A 24,044-nucleotide genomic window follows, 5' to 3' on the forward strand; every position below is an offset into this window, starting at 1 on the left:
CATTCGAGCGCTTTTACCTAACGTCTCTTTCCTCTCTCAGCTTCACCGTCTTATCGGAAGTTAACCGTTTGGTGGGAGTTGACTGCTTGAATACAGATTTCCATATGTTGCGTATTTCTACGCTAACTCGGCTGAATGCGTCGTTGGACAACATATATGCAGCTTCTTTGAACTTCCTTTTGAACCAGTGATCTTTCCTGTGTATGATCTTAGCTTGGCACCACTTGGTGTTATGTTGATGAGTTCAAACTTGTTCTGCTATTCCATGTTCTAATTTCTCCTCGCTGTGTGTTTCTTTTATGCACGGCAATGCGGACATTCAGTGGTCACTCAGGTTCACTGACATAGGATTTGCCGCACTCACGGGGTATTCGGTAAATGTAATTTTTGGAATTCTAATTCGCGTTTGGTGGCCTGGTTTTCCTGAGGCTGCTAAGGATGGTGTTTCCGGATCTGAAGCAGGTGGAGATGTTATACTTGGACCCAATTCTTCCTTATCCTTTTCGACAATCCGCTGACGTAGGGAAGTGCAAGCACTGGTTATGACAGCTTCTCTTCTTTGCGGGGCTCTTGCTGTCTTCCAGTCAAAGTCCGTTCTTCTGTCTGCCTGTTCTTATATATAATTGATATTTTAGCTATTCATTCTGATTTTATATCTTTTTTCATAGATTTCGAGTCGAATTAGAATCATATTAGACAGTAGAAGCCCGAACTAGAAAAATTCATTATGAAACTACTTTCAAACAAACTTCTCATTCCATTTTTGCTATTTCTAGACTCTCGGAAGCATCCAAAAATCTAATGTTATGTACTAATGTCAACAATTTTGGATAGTTACCATTTATTCTCTACCCGTACTCCAAGGCATATTGAGCGACACCAGATTTTTGTGATCTGCAAAATCGAAAGGGCTGCGTGTTCTTTGAAACAAATTTGACCGGTATTTTCATATCCAACGAACTTTCTGAAACCTTGTACACTTATTTGGGGTCAACTAACATTTGCTGAAGTGAGCTGAAGACATAAAGTCGAAAGAATGCAAGGCATTATGTTGAAATCTGAATTTTGTTGAAAATAAAAAACTATTTTTGAATTTGAATGTCATAGCCACATAACGTACATTTCATGGCTTTGCGATTATCAATCGTTTGTCGTATTTTAAATTATTTGTAACAAATATCGCTCATAAACAGAACCTTACTGATCCTTATTATTAATCATTCACCAAAAGCTCAACAGTACTAACTCACCCTGTAATTTAGCTACTCCTTTGAAGGTAACTGGATCGATTACCATGGGGTCACTCCTGCCTTTGGCGTTGACGGCGTAAAGTACAATCCTGTAGCTCGCCCCCGCATCGAGTCCGTTGGCGGTGAAAGACGGCGGCGTCCGGTAGGTCGTCAGGTTGTGCCTAATCCGTAAGCCCGGCAGTTCGAGGATTTCCATGAGAAAGCTTTGGGGAAGGCCGCCATCGAATCCCTCCAGACAGTCAACTTGGACAGAGTTCGAAGTCTGGTTGATGAGGGTGCAATTTTGTAGTTGCGACGGTCGGCCTGAAAAACATCAATTCCAAATATAAATAATATTAAAGGTGACATTCTGTATACTAAACAGAAATGTAGGTATATTCCAAACTTCTGTATATTGATGAACAATGAAAATATTCGACATTTTAACGTCAGCAATATTTGCCTGCTAAAAATATGTCAATCGATAATAAATATACAAAACAATATGTTTTTGAAACAAATAGTATTTTCTTCTGAGCTTTCCAGTATCTCTAAAGTTACAATGTATTGGGATTTTTATTTCGATTTGATCGCCTGATCATTCATAATAATAATAATAATGATAATAATAATACTGTAATAATACTGTAAATTCGTCAGAAGTTCGGATCCCCTTCTCTGCATGGTCAGTGACCATGAGAGAGCAGGAATTGGAGCATTTCTCTTTAGGGCAGCTGCACGAGCAGCTGATGATTTCAGTATCTTTTTCGACACTGAACGAAGTGACCACAACTCTGTCACCGAGTTGGAACCCGTTCAGCAAAAAGCTCAGATAAAAGCCGCAGAGATCACCTTACTTTTGCGGAAACACAAGGATAAGCCAATGCATGGGGTTTTCTTCAATAACATTGGAGACCTTGGCTTATCGAAGCGCCTGACGTTCACTTTTCTCAGGTCGAGTTGGCTGAAGTCGAAAACTGAGGGGTTTATCATGGCTTGCCAGGATGGTGTCTTCAACACCTTAGTCTACCGCAGTCGTGTGATGGGTATAGAGGTTCCTCACACATATTGAATCCGTTGTGGGGAACGAGAAGTGCCTAATTTATTGGAACTATTCGTTCCCCACCCTCAGACTCATACAAGATAATAAGCCTGATGTAGTCCCTCTCGACCACCTGGGCAAAACGATATTTTTCGTGGAGTTTTCAGCTCCTGGCGAGACAAATATCTTCAGAAAAGAGGAGGAAAAACGGATAAAATATCGAGATTTTCTTTTCGAACTCAGAAGACTCTATCCAGATCACTCTGTCAAGATGGTTGTTCTGATTATTGGATAAACGGAAAATATTTTACCTAATAGAAATACACGAAGAAATGGATGAATATAGGTTATTTTCATCTGTCAGTTTCAGACAAAAAGTAATTCACAGAACAAATATACTTCTTCACAAGCATATATTTTAATCAATTTTAAAAAGATTCAAGGTATAGAATTCGGTATTATAATTCGGTAACTTATTGAAGAGCTGTGGCCCTACGATTTTGGGAGAATTACATCCTAATTTATATTCAAAGATAGTAGAATTTTTTGAATAAATCCACACATGAATAGGTAATAAATATTTATGTAATTGTTCTGATGATTATTTTTTGCACCAAGATAAGATGAGCTTAAGCGGACCAGCCCCAGAAAATTATTCCATATCATCTAGGCAAGTACGTTTGTTCTTAAGAAGCATGTTCACTGTACACCAGTGTATTCAACTTATTAGAAACATATATGCAGTAATTTGTGAAATTCAGGGTTTTATCAAGATAAGTTCCTAGGAATTTAAAACTCTCATCTTGCTTAATACAGCTGCCCTGAATACAAATTTTGAGTCGAGAGCATTTTTTTCTGATAATTGTGAAATCTGTTGAATCTTGTTTTAGTGCTATTCAGAAATGGAAAGTTCTCACTGAACTATTTGCTAGCATCATTCAGTATACTATTACATTTGGATTCAAGAGCATCATCTGATTTTTCAGACATCAAAAATGAAGTATCGTCAGCATAAATGAACATGGCGTCTGCAGAAATACACCCAATTTCATTTAGATATAATATGAAAAGTACAGGACCCAAAATAGACTTCAGTTGGATGAATAAAAACACTTTTGTCTAATTACCACTAGTTAATTTCATGTATACGGCCGGTTCCGGGTTTAACCCCATTATCAAGTGTAAAACTTAAATGTGACAATTCGAAAAACCATTCAGAACATCAGATGTGATCTTCATTATACCAACTCAAGTTTATACCAATGTTACGGACGTTTATCAAATTCAAAAATTCATCCAATAATTTGGGACACATTTCTCAGGATCGACACATCAGTAATAACAAAACCACCACTTAGGTAAAAAAGCTAGACTCACTTATAAAACGGAAAACACCTCAGTCAGTCACATTCGATCCCCCCGTCCTAGTCCACAACTCCTTCAATACCCCATTGGATTATAACACTCTCAGCATCCTGTCTGAAGGCTTCAACTTCTCCATAACTCCCAGATCCATTTCCATCGAAACCATTATTACCCAAACAGAATCGGTCATTGCTCACCTACCTGAAAACCTTGCTGAAGAAGAACCTGAACAATAACCCAGATATAGTCGCCTGTTCAGCAGACAAAGGCAATGCCATGGTGTTTCTCAATACCATAGACTACATCGACAAGATGACGACATTACTCGACTCTCCGAAATACCAAATAACCCTTAGAGACCCAACCGTATACCTTGAAAAGAAGACCAAAGCACTCATCAACAATTCCAATATTCCCACTGAGAGGGAGAAACCTCTCATTCCAAGAGAGAAATCTTCTCTTCTCTCCCATCGTAAGAGCATTTGGTTCACCCACACACGCCCTTGCCAAGTTCTCCTCTCTCTCCAGTTCTTGCAAACCTCCATTTGGAGGACTTCGAGACCAGAGCCATTGACATGTCTCATCTCAAACCCACGTGTTGGCTTTGATATGTGGATGACGTCTTCGTTATATAGCCCCATGGATCCGAAGATCTACATGCAGTGCTGGACCACATCAACTCCTTACACTTCGACCTAAAGTTCACAATGTAAGTTGAGAATAATAACTCACTCCCTTTCCTAGACGTTCTCATCACAAAGTCCAAGAGCTTCTTCTCACACACGGTCCACCGAAAACCTACCCATACTATCCGCTACCTCAATGCGAAGTCCCATCATCATCCTGCCCAGCTAAATTCCGTTTTGAATTCCCTCATAGATCGTTCTACAAGACTCACTGACAACCACAACAGATCCAGGGAACTATACGAACTCAAAGCCGCCGTTCACCAAAACGACTATCCCGTCTCCCAAATACAAAGATCCATACAACGACAGCAAACACAAACTCCACCCCACGAGTTACCGGAGGAACAGACCAACTAGACGAAAGCTGTTCTCCCCTACATACATGGAGTTACTGACAAAGTGAGCCGAATTCTGAAGAAACATAACCTAAAGACAGTATTCACAGTCAACAACCAAATCTCCACTATTTCAAGAACATCCAAGGACACGATACGCAATGAAGCACATTGCATATACGGAATGTTCTAACTGTCCCAGAACTTACATCGGCCAAACCAATAGGATAATTTCCAACAGAGCCTATGAAAATGAACTAGCTGCTCGCAAATCAGATCCAACATCATCTCTCTTCAAATACCACCAGGAAACAGGCCACACAAACACCAAGACCATTGCTATGGAGAAAAATCTTCAGGCCAGGATAATTCGGGAAACAATCAAAATTAAAAAAAGGCCCAACTGGCTTAACAAGCGAGATGACCCGCAGAGATAACCACAAACATGGAGGTCATTGTTGTCATGCAAGATACCTGTTTGCGATTTTTCTAGAAATGAATGCTTCTAGAAAAATCCATGACAAGGTAATTTTTTTGAAGATATTGATATGAACCCTTTTTTCCGATGTACTTGTCTGAATTACTTATCTAGTTCATTTCCTTTCAATAACATGTTGGGAATCACACGTTGAGAAATGAGACCTCGTTAGTCCTTAGCTTGCACTTGCTTGGTCGTTAACAGAAAAACAGATTTTAACTGATAGATCAACAGATTTTCATTAACGAAACGTATTTGGCAAAAAGTTTGCTGAAAATAAGTATCTTTCAGTTCTGATGATTATGAAAGATAAATTATTCAGATTCATCATACCAAAGAATAATTGATGAATATCCTACATTTATTGTCAGCGCCCCCTACATTTGACAAAACAAAGACGAAATCCTAAGTGGGATTCAAAATACCTCCATTTCGTGAAATAATTAATCGAAATTCAACATCTTGAACAAACTGAGGCGATTTTCCTCTGCCTGAACTATACGAACAAACTTCCCCTAGTCCACTAGGAATACACGAAACTGCTTCCTAAAGTACAACTGCGGCCAATTCACAATTTGATTCAACAGCAGACATTGCAGGAAAGTCCTGGAAAGCAAATCGAGCATTCGAGAATATTCTATTCGAGCCCATAGAAGTGGGTGAGTATTAATTTCTCCCAATGGAGAGTAATAGGGATATGGTGAGAATTTATTGATATTCGATTTTGGCAATTCTGTTTCTATTAATGGATTATGTTGATATTTTCTGGAATTCAATTCACCAGTGCGTGAAATATTCATCAAAAGCGGACGTTTCAGAGCTGTCTCCAAAACATACAATTATATGAAGGTTGAACCTTAATCGAGATTTTTGTATTCTGTTTGATCCACATTTTCGCAACTGGAATTCAGTATTGACTTAAGGAAATTAAAACATGCCTGAAATGAATCGAACTTTTTAATTAGTTTGCCAGGAGGTAATTAACAAAATACCAATCAGAAAGTATTTTTTGCTAATTTTTTTGTTGAATGTTGAACTGGAAAGTTCACCATTTCTGTCTCCATCTCGACAAATGTTTCTCCTTGGAGCGAAACAATGTTTTCAAGCAAAAATTAACAAACAGTGAAAAATGAGAAAGAGAAATTAGAGTCTTTGAATAATTTCAAGGTATAGATTGTTTTCCACTAGTACAGTAGATACATTTTCACTTGTAAAATGCGAAACATAATTCTTGTTCAGATTCATTCATAATCATGGTGCTTTCTTGAGAAAAAAAATGAAAAATCAGTCTTGAAACTATAGGGTCTTTCATTAAGCACTTCCTATATTTGAATTTAAATAAAACAAAGTGTGTGTGTGAGATATCGAACTTTTGGTATTCGTCTGAAATACCATTATGTGTGGACATATGTGTGGGACGGTTGACGGTGGGACTAAGTTGACGTGGGTGATTTGCTCCAATCACTGAATCGACCGCGTGTGAGACACTGGTTCTGACCGCAAGGCCGGACGATCGATGTTCACTCTCTATCATCCAACCCGTGTTGGGAATCACATGGGTGCGACAGCTGGTTAACGGAAAAACAGATTTTGACCGATGAAAAGGGTTTTGTTGGCTTTGAGGACCGCTGTGGTTTGTAGCGTATTCGCATTCACCTGCGAGTTGAGAAAAATTGGCAATTCCATTCTACGAGAGACTCAGTCGATTTCATTCCAGTTTACAACTCAATCAACCTGAAATTTTTAACACCTCAAACATTCCTAATCCTCCTCCATGGACCTTTCCAAGCATTAAAATTGAAAAAGGGCTTGTACAATTGAGGAAAAATAACACCAACTATAGTCTAATTTTCGCAACTTTTCCACAACTATTGCAGCAATTCCAAGACTGTATCCAAATATACACCGACGCATCCAAATCAGAAAAAGGAGTAGGGTCAGCATTCACCAATATTACCCCCAATCACTCTTTCAAACTACCAGCAGAAAGCACTGTGTTCTCAGGAGAACTTATGCCATAAGGAAAGCACATGAATATGCAGAGAAAAGCGATCATTCAAAATTCTTGGTGATAACCGATTCGTTAAGTACAATCGAGGCAATAACGAAGTTAAACCCAAAATACACCATCATACTTCATATCATACTCCAAAGAATTATAGGCCGATCAGTAAATTATGTGTATTTGGCAAACTTTTTGAAAAAATAATATATAATAACATCCTTGATACGGTCAAGGACATCATAATCAGTGAACAGGATGGTTTCTTCCCCCATTGATCGATAGAAACTAATTTAATAGGATTCACCGATTTTTTGTTAAACTCGATGGATAAACAGGTTCAGGTTGATGTTGTATACACCGACTTCAGTAAGGCTTTTGATAAGATTAGTCACAAAACTTTATTAAAGAGACTTGCTGAAGTCGGTGTGAATGACTTTTTATTGAGATGGATATGGTCCTATTTGAATAACAGGTCACAAATAGTGGCCATAAATGGATTTACGTCACTCCTCTTCACGGTATCCTCCGGAGTTCCTCAAGGCAGCCATATGGGTCCTTTATTCTTCATTATATGCATCAACGAAATCTCTAGTTGCTTTAATAAGTGTAAATTTTTACTATATGCCGATGACTTGAAAATCTATCACACAGTAAAAGATTCATATGACAGCGGAGAAATTCAGGAGGACTTGAAGCGGCTTAAAAAATTCTGTGATGATAATGATTTGTTTCTCAATCCACAAAAATGCGTGTCAATCTCATTCTCCAGAAACAAAAATATAATTAGAAATAATTATTACTTTGAAAATCACGAACAGAAATCAGTTTCAGAAGTTAAAGACTTGGGAATAATTATGGATTCGAAGTTGCCATTTAATTCATATATAGAAAAAGCCGTCAATGGATCTAATAGTATCATTGGATTCCTCAAAAGGAACTGTCAAAACTTCAGAACGGCAAAACCTCTCCTCAATTTATATTATGCATATGTACATAGTAGGCTCTGCTTTGCATCGGTTGTTTGGAATCTTCAGTACCACATAAACATAGATCATATTTAGAGAGTCCAAAACAAATTTTTTCGCTGCATTAGTCACAAATTAAATTTTCTAATTACGAATAGCGATTAGTCCCATTATGCGCCAATAAAATATTATGCCTATGAAGGATAGAAGAACCGTAACGGATCTCATCATGATTTTCAAGTTGATGAAAGGATTAGTCCACTGCTCAGAGCTTTATTCCAAAATTGAGTTCAATGTTCAGGGTAGAATGTTGAGGCGTACAGAATTCTTTAAGTTAACTTGCACAAGAAATGCCGTTCAAAATTCACCACCTTATAGAATGCTTAAAACCTTTAACGAAATTTGCAATGATATTCAATATTTTGAAATCTCTTTAGACTGTTTCAAACGCAGGATGGAAAAAATTTCATTGATGAGTTGTGATCATTTCTGTAGTCTCTGTCACTCTTATAAGAATTATGTTATTTTTCGATTGTCCAATTCAATTTACAGAAAATTAAAATTTACATTTTTTTTTCTCAAAGGCCACTTGAACTGAAATTATAAAGTGAGTTCTGTATTGGATTTGTTAATCTGTTTGTAACCCCTATATTGGTAAATAAATAAATAAACATAAGCTTCACTCACTCATCGAGAAAAGTAAACGTATCCACTTTATGTGATTTCCATCACATGGTGGTATAGCCGGTAACGAAAGGGCCGACCAGTTGGCAAAGGATGTTATTACTAACCCACTCACAGATATTGAAAAAAGAATAGCCCACCCTGACCTGAAACCGTTTTACAAATAAATCCTTAGTAACGTATGGCAACAGCAATGGAATGGTTCCACTTCGTTATCAGCAATTAAACCATTGGTCTCACCCTGGAAGTCACTTCCAAAAACGAGAAAATTGCAAGTTATCCTGTCACGTTTTCGACTAGGGCCCACTCGCCTCACTCATGAATGCATCCTCACCGGTAATAACCCTCCAACATGTGAAGTTTGTGACTGTGTAATAAGTGTCAAACATATTTTATCTGAGTGCTTATCCTACTACAACGAGAGAGTTGAGGTCGACGTCCCCCCTTCAATTGAAGCAGCGTTATGACAAAATTGCAACTATGGAAAACTAATTGCCTTTCTGAGACGTATGAAGCTGCTGCACTGAATATTAAAATTTATTGTAAGAAATCAATACTGCTATAAAATTTGAATTGTCGCTAATAAGCCTCGATGTTGATGTGACATTAAATAAATGTAAATGAAAAAAATCCAACGGAGTCGAATTGCACGATCTCGGTGACAAGTTCACATCACCTCAACGTGAGATGGTCATGCCCTCAAATCACTGGTGCAGAATTTCAAATGTGGCATAAGCTGTGTATCACGTACCGCCGTCCTGTTGAAACCACGTGTCGTTGGTGTCCAGATCATCTAATTCGGGTCAAAAGAAGTTGGTAATCATCGACCTATAGTGCTCGCCGATGACAGTGATAGCCTGGCCAACGTCGTTCTCAAAGAAATATGGACAGATGACGCCGCCAGCCCAGTTTTTCGGGATGCATTGGACGTTCTTGGACCTCATGTGGATTGGTATGGTTCCACATTCGACAACTTTGTTTGTTCACGTACACATTCATCCAGAAATGGACCTTATCACTGTAGATGATTTTTCAATGAGAATTAGGGTCAGGTGCTAACCACCCCAGAGCCCATTCAGCAAAAACACGTCGTTGTCTATAGTCGTTTACCTTCAGTTCCTGGGTCAGTTGAATTTTGTATAGGTGCAGGCCCAAGTCGCGTTGCAAAATTTGCTAAGCTGTGATCTGCGAAGGCTAAGACAGACAGCGGCGATGTTTTCGGCAAATCTTGCGTTTTGTCGATGAACGGGTGTTGATCGATCCTTCACTGAACCAGTGTACACACACATCGCGAAGAGTCCCCTTGGTAGTACGAATATAGCGACCTTAAAATGGGCGAAGCGCGCGATACGTTGCCCGAACAGAACTCCCATTTTGATGAAACAATTTTATCATTTGTACGTGTTGTTTAATGCTTTATCCGTTCATGGTGATTTGGCAAAACAGAGTGAATAAATGAAAACTATTTCACTAGTTCGGACTTCCATTGTCTACTATATAAAATGATTTGAAATCCCTGAAACAAGTAAAAAAGAATAATTAAAAAAGAATAGTTGAAAATAACAATTATATTAAGCAACAATAAACCTGAAATGAAATGATAGTGAAATAACCTACAAGTAAAAATATAATAATTGAATGAATAAAAAATTAAAGGAATGAAAAAAGAAAATAATAAAAAAATAAAAAAGTGTAGAGATTCCAAGTCACGTTAGTTCACGACGTTTCGATTGTTGGTATCTACAATCGTCTTCGGGTGATGACTGGACTGATTCCTCCGAGAGATGACTATTTTATAGGTCGTTGAAATACTTTCACTTTCTCTACTTTCTATTTTCCGCTTCACTGATTCCGTGAGAGATGACCGTTTTGGCGAAAAATGACCAACTCCCGCCAAAACGGTCATCTCTCACGGAATCAGTGAAGCGGAAAATAGAAAGTAGAGAAAGTGAAAGTATTTCAACGACCTATAAAATAGTCATCTCTCGGAGGAATCAGTCCAGTCATCACCCGAAGACGATTGTAGATACCAACAATCGAAACGTCGTGAACTAACGTGACTTGGAATCTCTACACTTTTTTATTTTTTTATTATTTTCTTTTTTCATTCCTTTAATTTTTTATTCATTCAATTATTATATTTTTACTTGTAGGTTATTTCACTATCATTTCATTTCAGGTTTATTGTTGCTTAATATAATTGTTATTTTCAACTATTCTTTTTTAATTATTCTTTTTTACTTGTTTCAGGGATTTCAAATCATTTTATATAGTAGACAATGGAAGTCCGAACTAGTGAAATTCATCACGAAACATTGTCAATCACCTTCAAACAAATGAAAACTAATTTGATAGATGTAGCTTCAACAAGATGGCCGTTATCAATTGTCAAAGTTCGAAAGTCCCTGTTGGAAGACCCTATATATCAATTCCGAGGAAAATACTCTCTTTTTTCGTAACTTTGATACCTTTTTTCATGATAATAATTACAAATTTTCAATACGCGTTTCACAACATGATAGTTTTCTCAGTTACACTAGTACTCTTCATTAAGTTACCATGCAATTTATACAAATTATCGACATTTATCAATAGAGATTACTACTGGGTAAACAGGTAGTCTTGAAAACATTCAAAAAGTTGGTAAATTATTGTTACTAATGATTCGACCAATTCCAGGAAATTTCTCATGGAATTAATTCAACAGTAGTGACAGAATAACTCCTTGTTGGTAGTTCGAAATTTCTGAATTCCTAGTAATTTTAACGATGGTCTGAAAACCACACAAACTCCCTATCTTCTTCTACCATATAGTAATCGCAGGAACTCATTAAGAATATATTAAAAATTCAACTTCCCAATTTATTTCCCTCGATATCACAAATTTATTCCCAAGCGTCCTTCCAAATGAGTCCTACGAACTCATAGATGAAAGTCTAATCAAAAATCACACAAACTTTCCAATTTATTCAGATATTCTCACTCTACTAATCAGATGTATGAATAGAAATCATTTTGAATTCAATAACATCATATATAACAACACAGAAAGCCTCATAATAGATAATCCTCTAAGCCCCCTACTAGCTGAAATATTTATGGACAACTATGAAAGAACTATTAGACAACACCCAATTTTTGAAAACTTCATGTATTGGTTCATGTATGTGGCCGACGTCTTAGCCTGTTTCACAGGTACACATCGACAATTATAATCATTCCTCCAATTCATCAGTTCCATTCATCAAAACATGAAATTTACAATTAGAGAAATGAACAACAAACATGACTGTGCAATTTACCACAAGTTAACCCGGAAAAACACAAGTTTCAGTAACCAGTCTCATCACTCTCAGCGACATAAACGAGCAGCTTTCCACAGTATGATTAGTATCCCTATGTCGATAGAGAGACCAATAGGGTCACCAATCCGTAATTAAGTTTATATTGTGAACATTTGTAAAAATTATCATGATTGATGTTATTGATTTCGACCAAGTAACGAATCAGTGACAAATCTTCTAAGAGAATTTCAAAAATGAACCCGAAGAACTTCTTCATCTCCTGAAAGCCATGAGATTTTCAGAGTACATTGGACAACATGCCTCTATCAGCGGGTTGAAGGACATCGAGATGCAATAAATCAAGAAGCTAGGTCGTCATCTAACCACTAATGCTGCAATAAACTAGTTGCTGCAACGAACCTGACACTCAACATATCAGTTTTAAAAAAGACACAACATTGAAGAATAAATCAATGAACTGAATTGAATATCACTGGACTTTTATCCCAACACCAAACCTTATTTTCAACACCTTTACAAGTGTTTCGATCACCATGTGATCATCTTCAAGAGGAAGATTAATTTTCCTGAAAAACTGGAAAAAAAACACCTGTGGATAATGTAGAACGCCAGATCAAGGTCCCTCACACCTGTGAGAAGATGTGAAATCCGAACCAGGAATCAGTACTCAAAACTCCAGGATACAAATCCCAACCTCAAACAGCAAGTAGGTGGAAAAGTAATTCCTATATTTGAAAAACGGGACTATTTGAATATACCTTCCTAGGTAGACTTCATTCATTTTAAAACCAGCAATCCATTTTAACATAAAAATAACATGGATTTTCTCAACAAAGGTCCACTAATACAGCAATGTATTAGTGCATTTGACTGTCAATCATGAGAAATTGGCTTCAAAATTGGAATAATATGGCATAAGATGTGTTTCACAAAGTTGGATGAATTCATTTCTCCAGAACCGCGATCAATATATGTCATTGCAAATGATGAGAAATGACAGTACCTTCAAGTTTAACTCTGAACGTAGAAACATAACAATGAGTGTACCACAGGGCTCCAAATTAGGTCCTATTTTGTCCATTTTCTATGTAAACAGCGTTGACTCTATAGTTGAACAGTAGTTACACAGCCTATACTGACATTTTTCCATTAATTGTCTCTGCACCTAATACTATAATTTTAGAAAATTAATTTTCAAGTACATTGAACCAAGTATCCAGTTTTTTCAATGGGCACGATTATTTTCTAGGGCAGATAGAACACAGGCTATTCGTATTCAGAATCGGCAGAAAACAAATTGAAAATTTCCAGTTCAATGTAAATAACATATCTTCAAAAAGTGATGGTAATAGTGTTGCGTTTTTAGGTATTTATTTGGATTAATTCCTGAATTCGAATAGTCATTGCCATCATCTGATATCGAAACTCAATTCCTGAAGTTTTTTTTATCAATATGAGAATGAAAGTGACTAGAGCTCAATTAAGTACCTATTATGGTCATGTAGACTTTAGAATTAGGTAGAGTTTTTGTTTCTGAGGAGGGGCAACTCCAGCATGAAACGTATTCGTTGCACAAAAGTGTATTGTAAGACACATGGCAAATATTTCCCAAAGAGAGTCTTTTTTAAAATATAATATTTTAACTCTTGCATTAGTCTATATATTTGAAATGTGTGTATTTGTATTTAAAATGAGTACAATTTTACATTAAATGAGAGTATTCATCACCACGATACGAGAATCAGAAATGAATTACTTATTCTGGGCCAGAATACAATGGTCCAAAATATGTGAAGGCTTCAAAGCATCTGCATGATTTTGAAGTAACACTGAAAGCATATCTCTCAGAAAGTCTTTTTTATACACTAGCAGAATTTTTCAACGATTCTTAGGTCTGTCCTAATTTTACTATCGTCTCATTTAATTTTTATAATTGACTATATTTTTTTTAATTTATTGTGTTGACAGTTTCCTGAACAACTTTATATTGTCTCAATGGAAATGAAGTTTTATCATTATTATTTGTACCAAGTTTTCGAACAGGCGAGTAGAGGTGAATATGCTTAAAACTTTGTCCTGACTATAAATGTGACCGCATCAACAGACAGATAGACATATTATTTCAAAGATTGCTTTCAATATTTATGTTAGTAAATAAGTGAAACAAGTGTAGTAACTGTGAAGTAACTGAACTGAAGTGTTTTGAATTGTATTTAGGTTGAATTCTCACTACAATAAAATTGTTGATGAGACATTGTCCATATCATTATTGCTTAGCATTATTGCATAAAATAATTATATTTCCTTTCAAACTGAAATTATATATCCTAATTTGAAATACATGTTACTGAAATTTTATATATCTGTAGAAAAAATACTCAGGATCATTAATTTCATTTGGCTCAAGAACTCGTTCAGAAGTTAATGATCACAATATTTTTTGAGATGGTGATTCGTTAAATCAAGCGTCTGTCATTTCGCTTCATGGCTACCCCGCAAATGCACGACTAAAAATTATACTCAACTCAATTGCCAGTCAAGAACCGTCATTACCCTAAAACCCATTTCAGTTTTCATCGATTTCGTTCACGAAATAACCGATGTTTTCATAAATAACATAGGCGGCAGTGGAAGTAACACCAAGATTTCGCATGCAAACACGAACGTACTATAAAAGTCACCGATTTGGTTTTTGTTGTTTTTGATCGATTCTGTGAAATATCCACTTGTCATGAAACGGTATCTGCACATTTCGATGCGATATCTATAACTGCTCCGGGAAGCTTGGAATGGAGACACTTCTTTTACTCGATTTGTAAGTTGTGATATATGGAAGTTTGTTATGCAATTCCCTTTTATTGGCCTCGCGAAGAAAAATGAACTCAATTCGTTCATATTTATGTTTCTTTCGTATGGAAATCAACGATATTTCACTAGATTGATCCATGTTGATGGCTATTTTTGGTTGAATAAGAAACGATTTCATCTACTCAGCACACAAAATACTTCAAATAACTGTGAAAAATTCCAAAAGTGATTTATAAACGTAGACGTTGAAGATATTAACCGCCTGATTTTTTAATCTGTTTCACGAAAAAAATACAGGACTGATTGAGCCCCTCTTCATTTGTTTTTAAGGTACGAACTTTGAAAATGAGTAACATCTTTATGATATTGTTCCTCAAGTTGTTACTTTATTTTCAAATTTTACTCGTTCGTGACGTCATAATTAAAAGAAAATGGGTGACTTATATTACAGTGTATGTGTTGTTTCAAAAGTTTATTTCTTCTCAATGTCCACTTTTTTTGAAATGTTTGCTCTACGAATTCTAGTTGTACCAAAGCGCTGCTGAAACAGCCCAAAAAATCAACCAAGCATTTGGCAATGATAGTTTTAATGCATATACTGCTCGACGCTGGTTTGCGAAGTTTCATTACGGAGATTTTAGCCTCGAAGATTAGCCCTGAAGTGGTCGACCTACAGTATCCAGGACGAGGACTTGAGGACCCTGGTGGAGACTGACGCTTCTTTGCTTTCGCGCATCCAAAACGATCCTTTTTTTGGATCGGACTGTCACGTGTGATGAAAAGTGGATCCTCTACGACAAAAGGAGACGTTCAAGACAGTGGTTGGACATCGATAAGCCAACCAGGCACTTCCCAGAGGCGCACTTCCAAAGAAAGGCCATGGTCACTGTGTGGTGGTCAGCATCTGGTGTGATGCACTCTAACTTTTTGCAACCGGGCCAAACCACTTCCGCAGAGTCCTATTGTGAGGAAATCGACAAAATATACCGAATTGTTTCAGCTGCTAGCACATGTCAGCAGGAAAGGTCTGATCCTGCTCCACTCATCCACCATACTGTCCAGATATCTAGCCAACCGATTATAATATTTTCAAGCACTTCAATAACGTTCTCTTTGTCAATCAGGACCAGACAAAAACGGCCTTCGTCAATTTCATTTAATACCGTGCACCCAACTTTGATGCTGACGTGATCAATCGACTTGTGTTACGTTGGCAAAAATGCACTGATTATTATTGAATCTTGCATCGTACAGTACATCCGTACAAATGATTTTCAGGAAGGATAATAACAGCATAAAATGATAATAAAAAACTTTTAAAACAAGTTTTCATTTATGTGCCCTACAAAGATCAAAATAAAATTTTAAATCACATTAACCATATTCATTTATGACTTTACAGAATTGAAATTATAATAAAAGCTTGTCGCGATAATTTCAATTTGTTATTGAAATTTTGTAATTAGGTAGGTACCTACTGAACTTGTAAGCAATTCATAATGTTTGTAATTGAATAAAAGTGCCTTGAATGCTTAAAATGTGGAACTTTAACCTTGATTAACTTTTTTGCACACATAGGATTTATCGAGTTTGAAATTTAAAATTCTGTATAGTCATAAATGAATGTGGTTGATGTGATTTAAAATTTTATTTTGATCTTTTTAGGGCACTTAAATAAAAGCTTGTTTTAAAAGTTTTTTTTAACATTATTTTATTTTATATTTTTTAGTTTCAATCGATAGTTATCGATCAATACGAAAGTCCATCTATAAAACGGAGAGTCGTTCAACAGAAAAACTTAAGGAACGGGGAAAACTATTATTAGGATAAACTAAATTCTATAGAAGTAGGTAGGTACCTTCTCCTCCGGCATACCTTATAGAAGAATTAGCTTGTTATATTTCTTAGTCTATTCATTTCATTGATGGCGTGATTATTACATGGCCGAGTCCCAGTTAATTTCGAACAATCTAATTCTTCTATCAGGAGGCCTTCTATTGATGTGACCCTAATACTCAAAGCCCCGTACGTTTGACCGGCAGCGAATAACTTTGAACACAAGTATACAACAGCGTGGTCAACCGTACTACCCTGCGTTTTGTGAACTGTACAAGCCCAGCATAAAAAAATTGGCAACATTCTATGTTCAGCTGTACCAGGGCTGAATTTACCGGGAAATTGCACAGTTTTTGGTTGAATAACGTGGATCTCATCTTTGTCGAAGTCGATACGGACTGATGGAATGTCCGTGTCATACATTTGTGGTCTCCGGAAACAGGGTCATATAATTTCTATTATATGACCGATGATACCATTCACTAGACCCTTAGACACATCAACATTGTATCGCAAGATCACCTTGGCCCCCACACATATTTCCAACTCTTTAGGCAACCCCCCAGTCTTGTTTATATCAGATTTAATTTTTTTTCTAGAAATATATTTTTTTTATTGGAGGCAACCCTGGATGTGGCATCTGTTTCATGGTAGGCCTACCAACTGCCTTTCATAAACGAATGCGTATACAAAATTACGTGTCCCTGCTATTTACCGCTGAGGAGATCTCGCGTACGGAGCCGATCCTGGCAGCAGCATCAGGTCACGATTATGATTAACATGCATTGTCATCGGTTCTGGACCAGCATGCAAAATTTCAGGTCAATCGGATACCGGGAAGTGGGTCAAATTAAACTTGCAAGATTTGTTAACATACATACAAGTCAAGTTAAATAAAAGCTTTAAATATAAATAGCTATGAAAGAAAGGAAATGGTGTACTCATTACGGAAAAAATGAATTGAAGTCAGTACGCGGATGCAATGGGATGATGTTTAGGAGTGGAAAATGATTTGTCTCATGATTTCAACTTCTGGAAAACATCGAATACAAAAATTTTAGGAAAAGTAAAGACCTACAAATTCTGTAGTTTCATTTTTTCACATCACCTGAAATTCTCCGAAAAGAATTGGGAAAACCGGTTCTTTATTTTTTGATTTTTTCTATAAAAACAATTTGTTTTGGACGATATTTGATGAGTAGTTTCCTTTTCGTGATCTGAATACAGTGCATTCTATTTAAAACGAGCCACCCTTGAATAACTTTTAGTACAATGATTTGCAGGAAAAATAAAAAACACGTCAATCATAGTATACAGGGGGACGCATTTTGACATATTTACATTTGATGTTACTTTCCCTATCGCACCAGCAGAACATGTTACCTATTTTTTTTAAATGGATCACCCTATATTGTTTCGCATTATTATCAGATGCTCCATGATGATCAGATTTCAACAAAGTATAAAACAAATGGTCTGGAGGTTATGGTTCTGCAGATACAAATTATTTGAGTTGAAAACGAGCCACCCTGATTAACTTTTGAAACAATGATTTGCAGGAAAAATAAAAAACAGGTCAACAATTATACAGGAAGCCACATTTTGAAAGATTTGTTCTAGAGACAAATATGGAAGCAATAAATCAGAAATAAATTTTTATAATAATTCTTGAATCAAAATCTGATAACTAGACAATGAGAAAAAAAAATTCTATAGTAATTGTTCAAAAACGTTTCCACCACTTTCCGTACAATGGTACAAACGAGCTTCCATTGCCGTCCACACATGGTTGAGAATCTCGGGAGTTATTTCTCGGCAATGCCTCATGATATTCTCTCTCAAATCTTATAATGTTGTTGATTCTATCTAATACACTTCAGACTTCAATCAACCCAATAGGAAAAAATCTACAGAAGTGAGATCCGGAGACCTTGGTGGCCATTCTGTAGGACCTCTCCTGCCAATCCAGCGACCAGAAAAAATATCATCCCAAAATTGTCGCACTGTATATGCATAATAAGGACGTGCTATTTCGTTTTCGAATACATTCATATCCTCCTCAATTGTCCTATTGATGCGTATTATTGGATACTCCAACATATCTATGTTGGAGTATTCAAATCAAATGTGAAAATATGTCCTCCTGTATACTATTGTTGACGTGTTTTTCTATTTTTCCTGAAAATCATTGTACCAAAAGTTATTCAGAGTGGTTCGTTTTGAATGGAATGCACTGTATACTGTTTAAAAAAAATCTGTTTTTCCGTTAATCAGCTGTCGCCCCCATACGATCGACAACTCTCAGAAGTTGAGAAACTTGTGCGAGATAATGACTAACGAGGTCTTACCTTTTAACGCGTGATTCCTAACACGGTTGCAGAATCATCCCCGCTTCAACCAGATAAATTCTCTCGAGAAAAATATCTGGTCGAGGCGGGAATCGAACCCACGATCTTCCGATCGTGAGTCGGGCGCACTACCACCGCGGCCAATTCCACAACTGTGATACTTTCAAATTGAGGGTTCTTCACATCTGCGAAGCATTTTGTCATTGAACTGTCGAAAGACATTCGTCAATAAAATGAAATGAGGATGCAATATTATTTTTGCAACATTTCATCTACTGCCGAAAAAAGAGTGTTTTCATTATCAATTGTTAACTTCAATTGTTATTTTTATAGGATCTCCGATAGGGGTATCGAAAAATAATTAACATAACAAACAGAATGAGCAAACATTATGTAGATTTCAATTCCCATTGATATATAAATTCCGATGATTTCAATACAGATGCTCCTCTTCTCTGTTATGAATTCATCAAACTTGAAAGTCAGTAAGGTCTCTAGAAGTGTAATAACAAATTTTGCGAGTTTCGACAGACCGACTCTATTCAAATTACGAGAAATTAATATTTGACCCCGGAAATAACTTGGAAAAGATAGGGTGGAAAAGAGCAATTAAAATTCAACACTCTTGCATCCGCTCCTGCCCGCTTCATAATTATTCATGATCCGTGAGCTATACTTTGATACATCCACCAAAGTTATCCTTCTCATCAAATTTATATATTATTTTGTAATATCATTTTAACCTTATCATGAAATTGAATATGAGAGAAGTAGGAAAATTAATTGTTTTCCAAAATAGCCGCCTTCAAAAATGATGAACTTTTTCACGAGGTCAAACTTATTCTAGAGTTTTAACAGTTTCCTCACTTATGTCTTGATTCAAAGCAGTGATTCCCAAAGTCATCCAGATGGACTCCCAGGGATCCACGAGACCCCTGGGGGTCCACGAGACCCCTAGGAATCCATCTCCCAGGTACATCCCTTCCATTGAAATTATGACTATTTTGTGATTGTCATTGCAGTGTGGAAGTTATTAATGTTTGATTTCAATTGCATCATGACTGAGTAATAGTGTAGTAATCACACATTTGAATAAATAACACAAAGAAAAAACAAATACCAAAATCTTGGTAATAACTTTCTTTTCCATCCAGTAACGGTTAAAACTTTTGGTGTTTATGGCCCAGAATCTTTGTTATTCGTTCATGAACTCGGAAGGAGAATAGGTCAAGCAACAAAAGATCACCTTTCTACCTCTTTTTTGATAGAAATAATTAATATCGCTATTTAACGTGGTAATGCTGTTTCGGTCTTTGAAACTATTCCTTTTTCACATAATTTTGATGAGATCATGCATTGCCCTCATTTCAGAAAGGAACTAAAATCTCTTCGAAAAAATCCGAGATATGTGGATATTCATCAGTCTCCTATCGAGGTTGATTCGCAAGTGATTGATCTACCTTCTTATTTTTTAGAGCGGCCAATGGACTTAGGTCATTCTTGCCCCCCCAAATATGAGTTGCAGTCCTCGTGGTTCTGGTACCCTTTCAGTGGAAGAGCTTCATGAAGCAAGAGGCGAATCGAACATTTTATGAAACCCTTCATCGATTGCAGCTTGAGTAAAGGTTTTTATGTAGATTCTGTGAAACATGTTCTTCCTTATGACTCAGTAGAGAGTTGTCCCGAAAAACTTGAAAAAAAAAATTGGACAAGTGTTGTTCATGATGAAGAATTTCAAGAATGGGGTTTTAATGATGAACGAGAACGAGACTGTTTTCTACTCATTCTACATACTCAAACACCTGTTCATGCAGCTGCAGTTTCGTAAGAATGTATCATCTTTTCCTTCAATCGATTTCCTGGAATCTTTGAAGTACACTAGATAGGTACTCGTTAGGACAACAAGAGGATTGTTCCGAATTCTTAGGGTTCTTGTTGAATACTCTCCGTGAGCAAACAATAGCAGAATCAATACTTCTGACTGCTCTGGATTGAATGATTCCGTACAGTTTATCGTCTTGTGTTTGTGAATCTTTTGCTGGAAAAATTACCACTTGTTTACTTTACAGAGGTAGCAAAGACGTATGTGAATTTCTGGAACTTCAACTAGCGTTTCCTAATATGACTAATAACCATTCCGTGTTCTTAAATTATTTGAAAATGGGACTTTTAATAGGTGATGATCGACTGCATTGCCAAACTAACTGACTGTTATGAGAAAACAAGTATAGTTGAGGCATCAGGCAATCTAATCATGACACTGACGATCTTCAAACATGACTGAACCTCTGACGAAGCAGCAAACTCTTACGAAGGTTCGAAATAGATGAAAACTTCAATCTAGTAGACCACTATTATAATCTTCATGCAGTCATTATTCACTGAGGTTCTGGCGTTGAATTACTACGTCTTGGTCAAAGACGAAACGGACTGGTTTAAGTTTGACGATAGTCGTGTCACTAAGTGTTCTGGTGATGTATTGAATTTATTGGAGCCTCTGGAGACACCCTATATTTTGTTTTATGAGGGAGGGCATTGGCAGATCAAGATCTTCAGATGATATGGTGCTTCAGGTTTTTCCAGGTTTTCCTGCAGCTGAAAAAGCAACTGCGTTACTGGAATCGATGAAGTCGCCCCATAGCGCCAATTAAATTTTTGTTTTTGTTTTATATTTTGTATTTTGGACGTGTTGCTGATGAAAATAGTCAATTGAATAACACAAAAAATATATATATTCTTTTATTTTCACCACACCAAATGGGGAGTTTTCTAATTGAAATACGTGAGAATTGATTGCTTTTTTATGCTTTGAGTAGATGTCAAAAACGGAAAGTTGGATGGAATCACTTTTTTGATCGATCAACATCACTTTTTTGACATCCACCCGAAGCAAAATCAATTAATATATTAACCAATCAATTTTCACTTTTTGTTCGAAAACGGTTAATTCGTGGTTGGAAAGTAGTCGTAACGCAAATCTCCACTATCAGATCAAATCATCAAGTGTGCTACATTTTTGAGAAGGTACTGTCAAGCTCTATTGAAATATACATAAATATACAGGGTGTCCCATAAAAAATCCAATTAAATAGTATGTAAACAAGTACTTTAGGAATGTTTTCATAGGAACAAGAAGGTTTTGACAGAAAAAAGTTACAGCGACTTTTCGATAAGCACATTTTCGAATAACATGTTGTAACTCAGAAACGATGATAGATATCGATATGCGGTTTTTACCACTGAGTTTGTCATGAAATTTGACCCGCAAACAGAGTCATCAGTTTTCATCTAATTAGTTTGAAAACAGGAGTTTACCCCTTTAAATGTATCCAATTTGGTCCACTCTGTACACGTACATACACGCCTGAAGAGGTTATTGCTGCGTGTTGCGTTTTTGTAAAACTGTGTAGTAAAAATCTCACAATGAAATGTTTCTTGAATAATATAAATGAAAACGTATTTTCATTTCAATCCGGTATAGGGAATTCATTCGTTATTGAGCGGCTATACTTCGTTTTGTATTTCTGAGCATAGTCTTGTTTTGAAGAGTATAGCTTCCATAAAAATTCATTTCATAGTATGCTCACTATTGCTCACTGACTATTTATCTACAGTTCCGACGCTCTTAGCTGATTGGAAACAGGAAATACCAAACTCGTCAAGTCGAATAGCTCAAGATGAAATTTTCTCAGGTTTGTACAATGGATCCAATTTCCTAACATGGGAAATTCAAATTCTCTGTTGGAATATTCTTTCGTCAATTACTTTAAATTAAATGTTGGTAGTTGTTACTGAAAGGCCACGTGCACAATTAGATAATGAGTTGATGTTCCACCTTGTGGAATTTGGTGAATTTGGAGTCGAACGGCCATTTTCAGTTTTATCAATTGAATTGCTGGGCGTGGAGAAAAATCAATTATCTTTGAAAGCATATCAAGCACTTCAGTGAACGAATTGTTGGCATAATAATAGTGATAATAGAAAATTATATACCTACAATAATGGAAAAAGATAACATTTTTGTAATGGATGAACTCAAAAATTGAGGCGATTTCAACAATGTTTTCATATTTAGAAATCTACATTGTCACCGGGGACGTATTTTATTTCCAAAAAAGTTACCAATGAAAGTCATTTTTTGACTTGTACGGCGGCAGAGTCCCTAATATGAATAATAAAAGTAATGTTGATAGAAATCAAAGATATCGCTTAAAAATTATTATATTTTCAGATTATTAGATTTTAATTATTTGTCGATGAATGAAAATTCACAAAACATATGACGTCGTTGTCATTTCGAACAATACCATTTGAGTAAGAAGTAAGCATGGTCAGTCCAAAAAATGCAATCTTTCAAGGCCAGAGATAACTGTGTGAAAGCTATTCTGCGGGTTTTTCGGCCGTGGTATGTCTGACGTTTCGCCTACTACTGTGGTAGACATTATCAAACTCGACTTGGTAACGGTTGCAGTGCTCAATTTGGATCTTCCGTTGTTTCGAACGCATTTACTACGATGCTCGTATTTGACTCTGATTCAATATTTTTATTAGTGGGCGTGGCCTGCTTTCTCTCAATTGGATTATCTGACCTTGTTTGTGTACCTCTAAGGACAGTTAGCCAGACGTTATTGAGTGTCTTCTTTGCTGAGAGCATGTTCGGTTACAGTAGATTTTTCGGTTATGTCATTCAAAAATACAGTAATACTCGATAAAAGTCAAAATTACTATCCAAGAGTTTACTTGTATAGAGAGACAATAGACATTCGAAAACACGATAGAAAAGAAGAGGAAATGAACATCAATCTAGTCTGGCTTTCTGTACTTAAAGGTACACAAACAAGGTCAGGTAATCCAATCAAGAGAAACCAGGCCACGCACACTAATGATAAGATAAAACTAGAGTCAAATACGAGCATCGTAATAAATGCATTCAGAACAAAGGGAGTAACAACTCT

General features: G+C 36.4%; 1 protein-coding gene across 2 annotated transcripts in view; it reads right to left on the minus strand.

Annotated features, from left to right (window-relative positions):
- side-IV (sidestep IV) overlaps positions 1 to 24,044 on the minus strand; it is a 794,218-nt gene that overhangs the window by 43,392 nt on the left and 726,782 nt on the right. For both annotated transcript variants that reach the window (XM_074171285.1, XM_074171284.1), the window contains exon 11: positions 1,251 to 1,553. In XM_074171285.1, coding sequence (XP_074027386.1) covers positions 1,251 to 1,553 — 303 coding nt within the window. The remainder of the gene's footprint in view (positions 1 to 1,250; positions 1,554 to 24,044) is intronic.

The sequence above is a fragment of the Leptinotarsa decemlineata genome, unplaced genomic scaffold (genome assembly GCF_025532065.1).
Source record: "Leptinotarsa decemlineata unplaced genomic scaffold, Ldec_3_MD MMD2_tig00000010_RagTag_RagTag, whole genome shotgun sequence".
Taxonomy (NCBI): domain Eukaryota; kingdom Metazoa; phylum Arthropoda; class Insecta; order Coleoptera; family Chrysomelidae; genus Leptinotarsa; species Leptinotarsa decemlineata.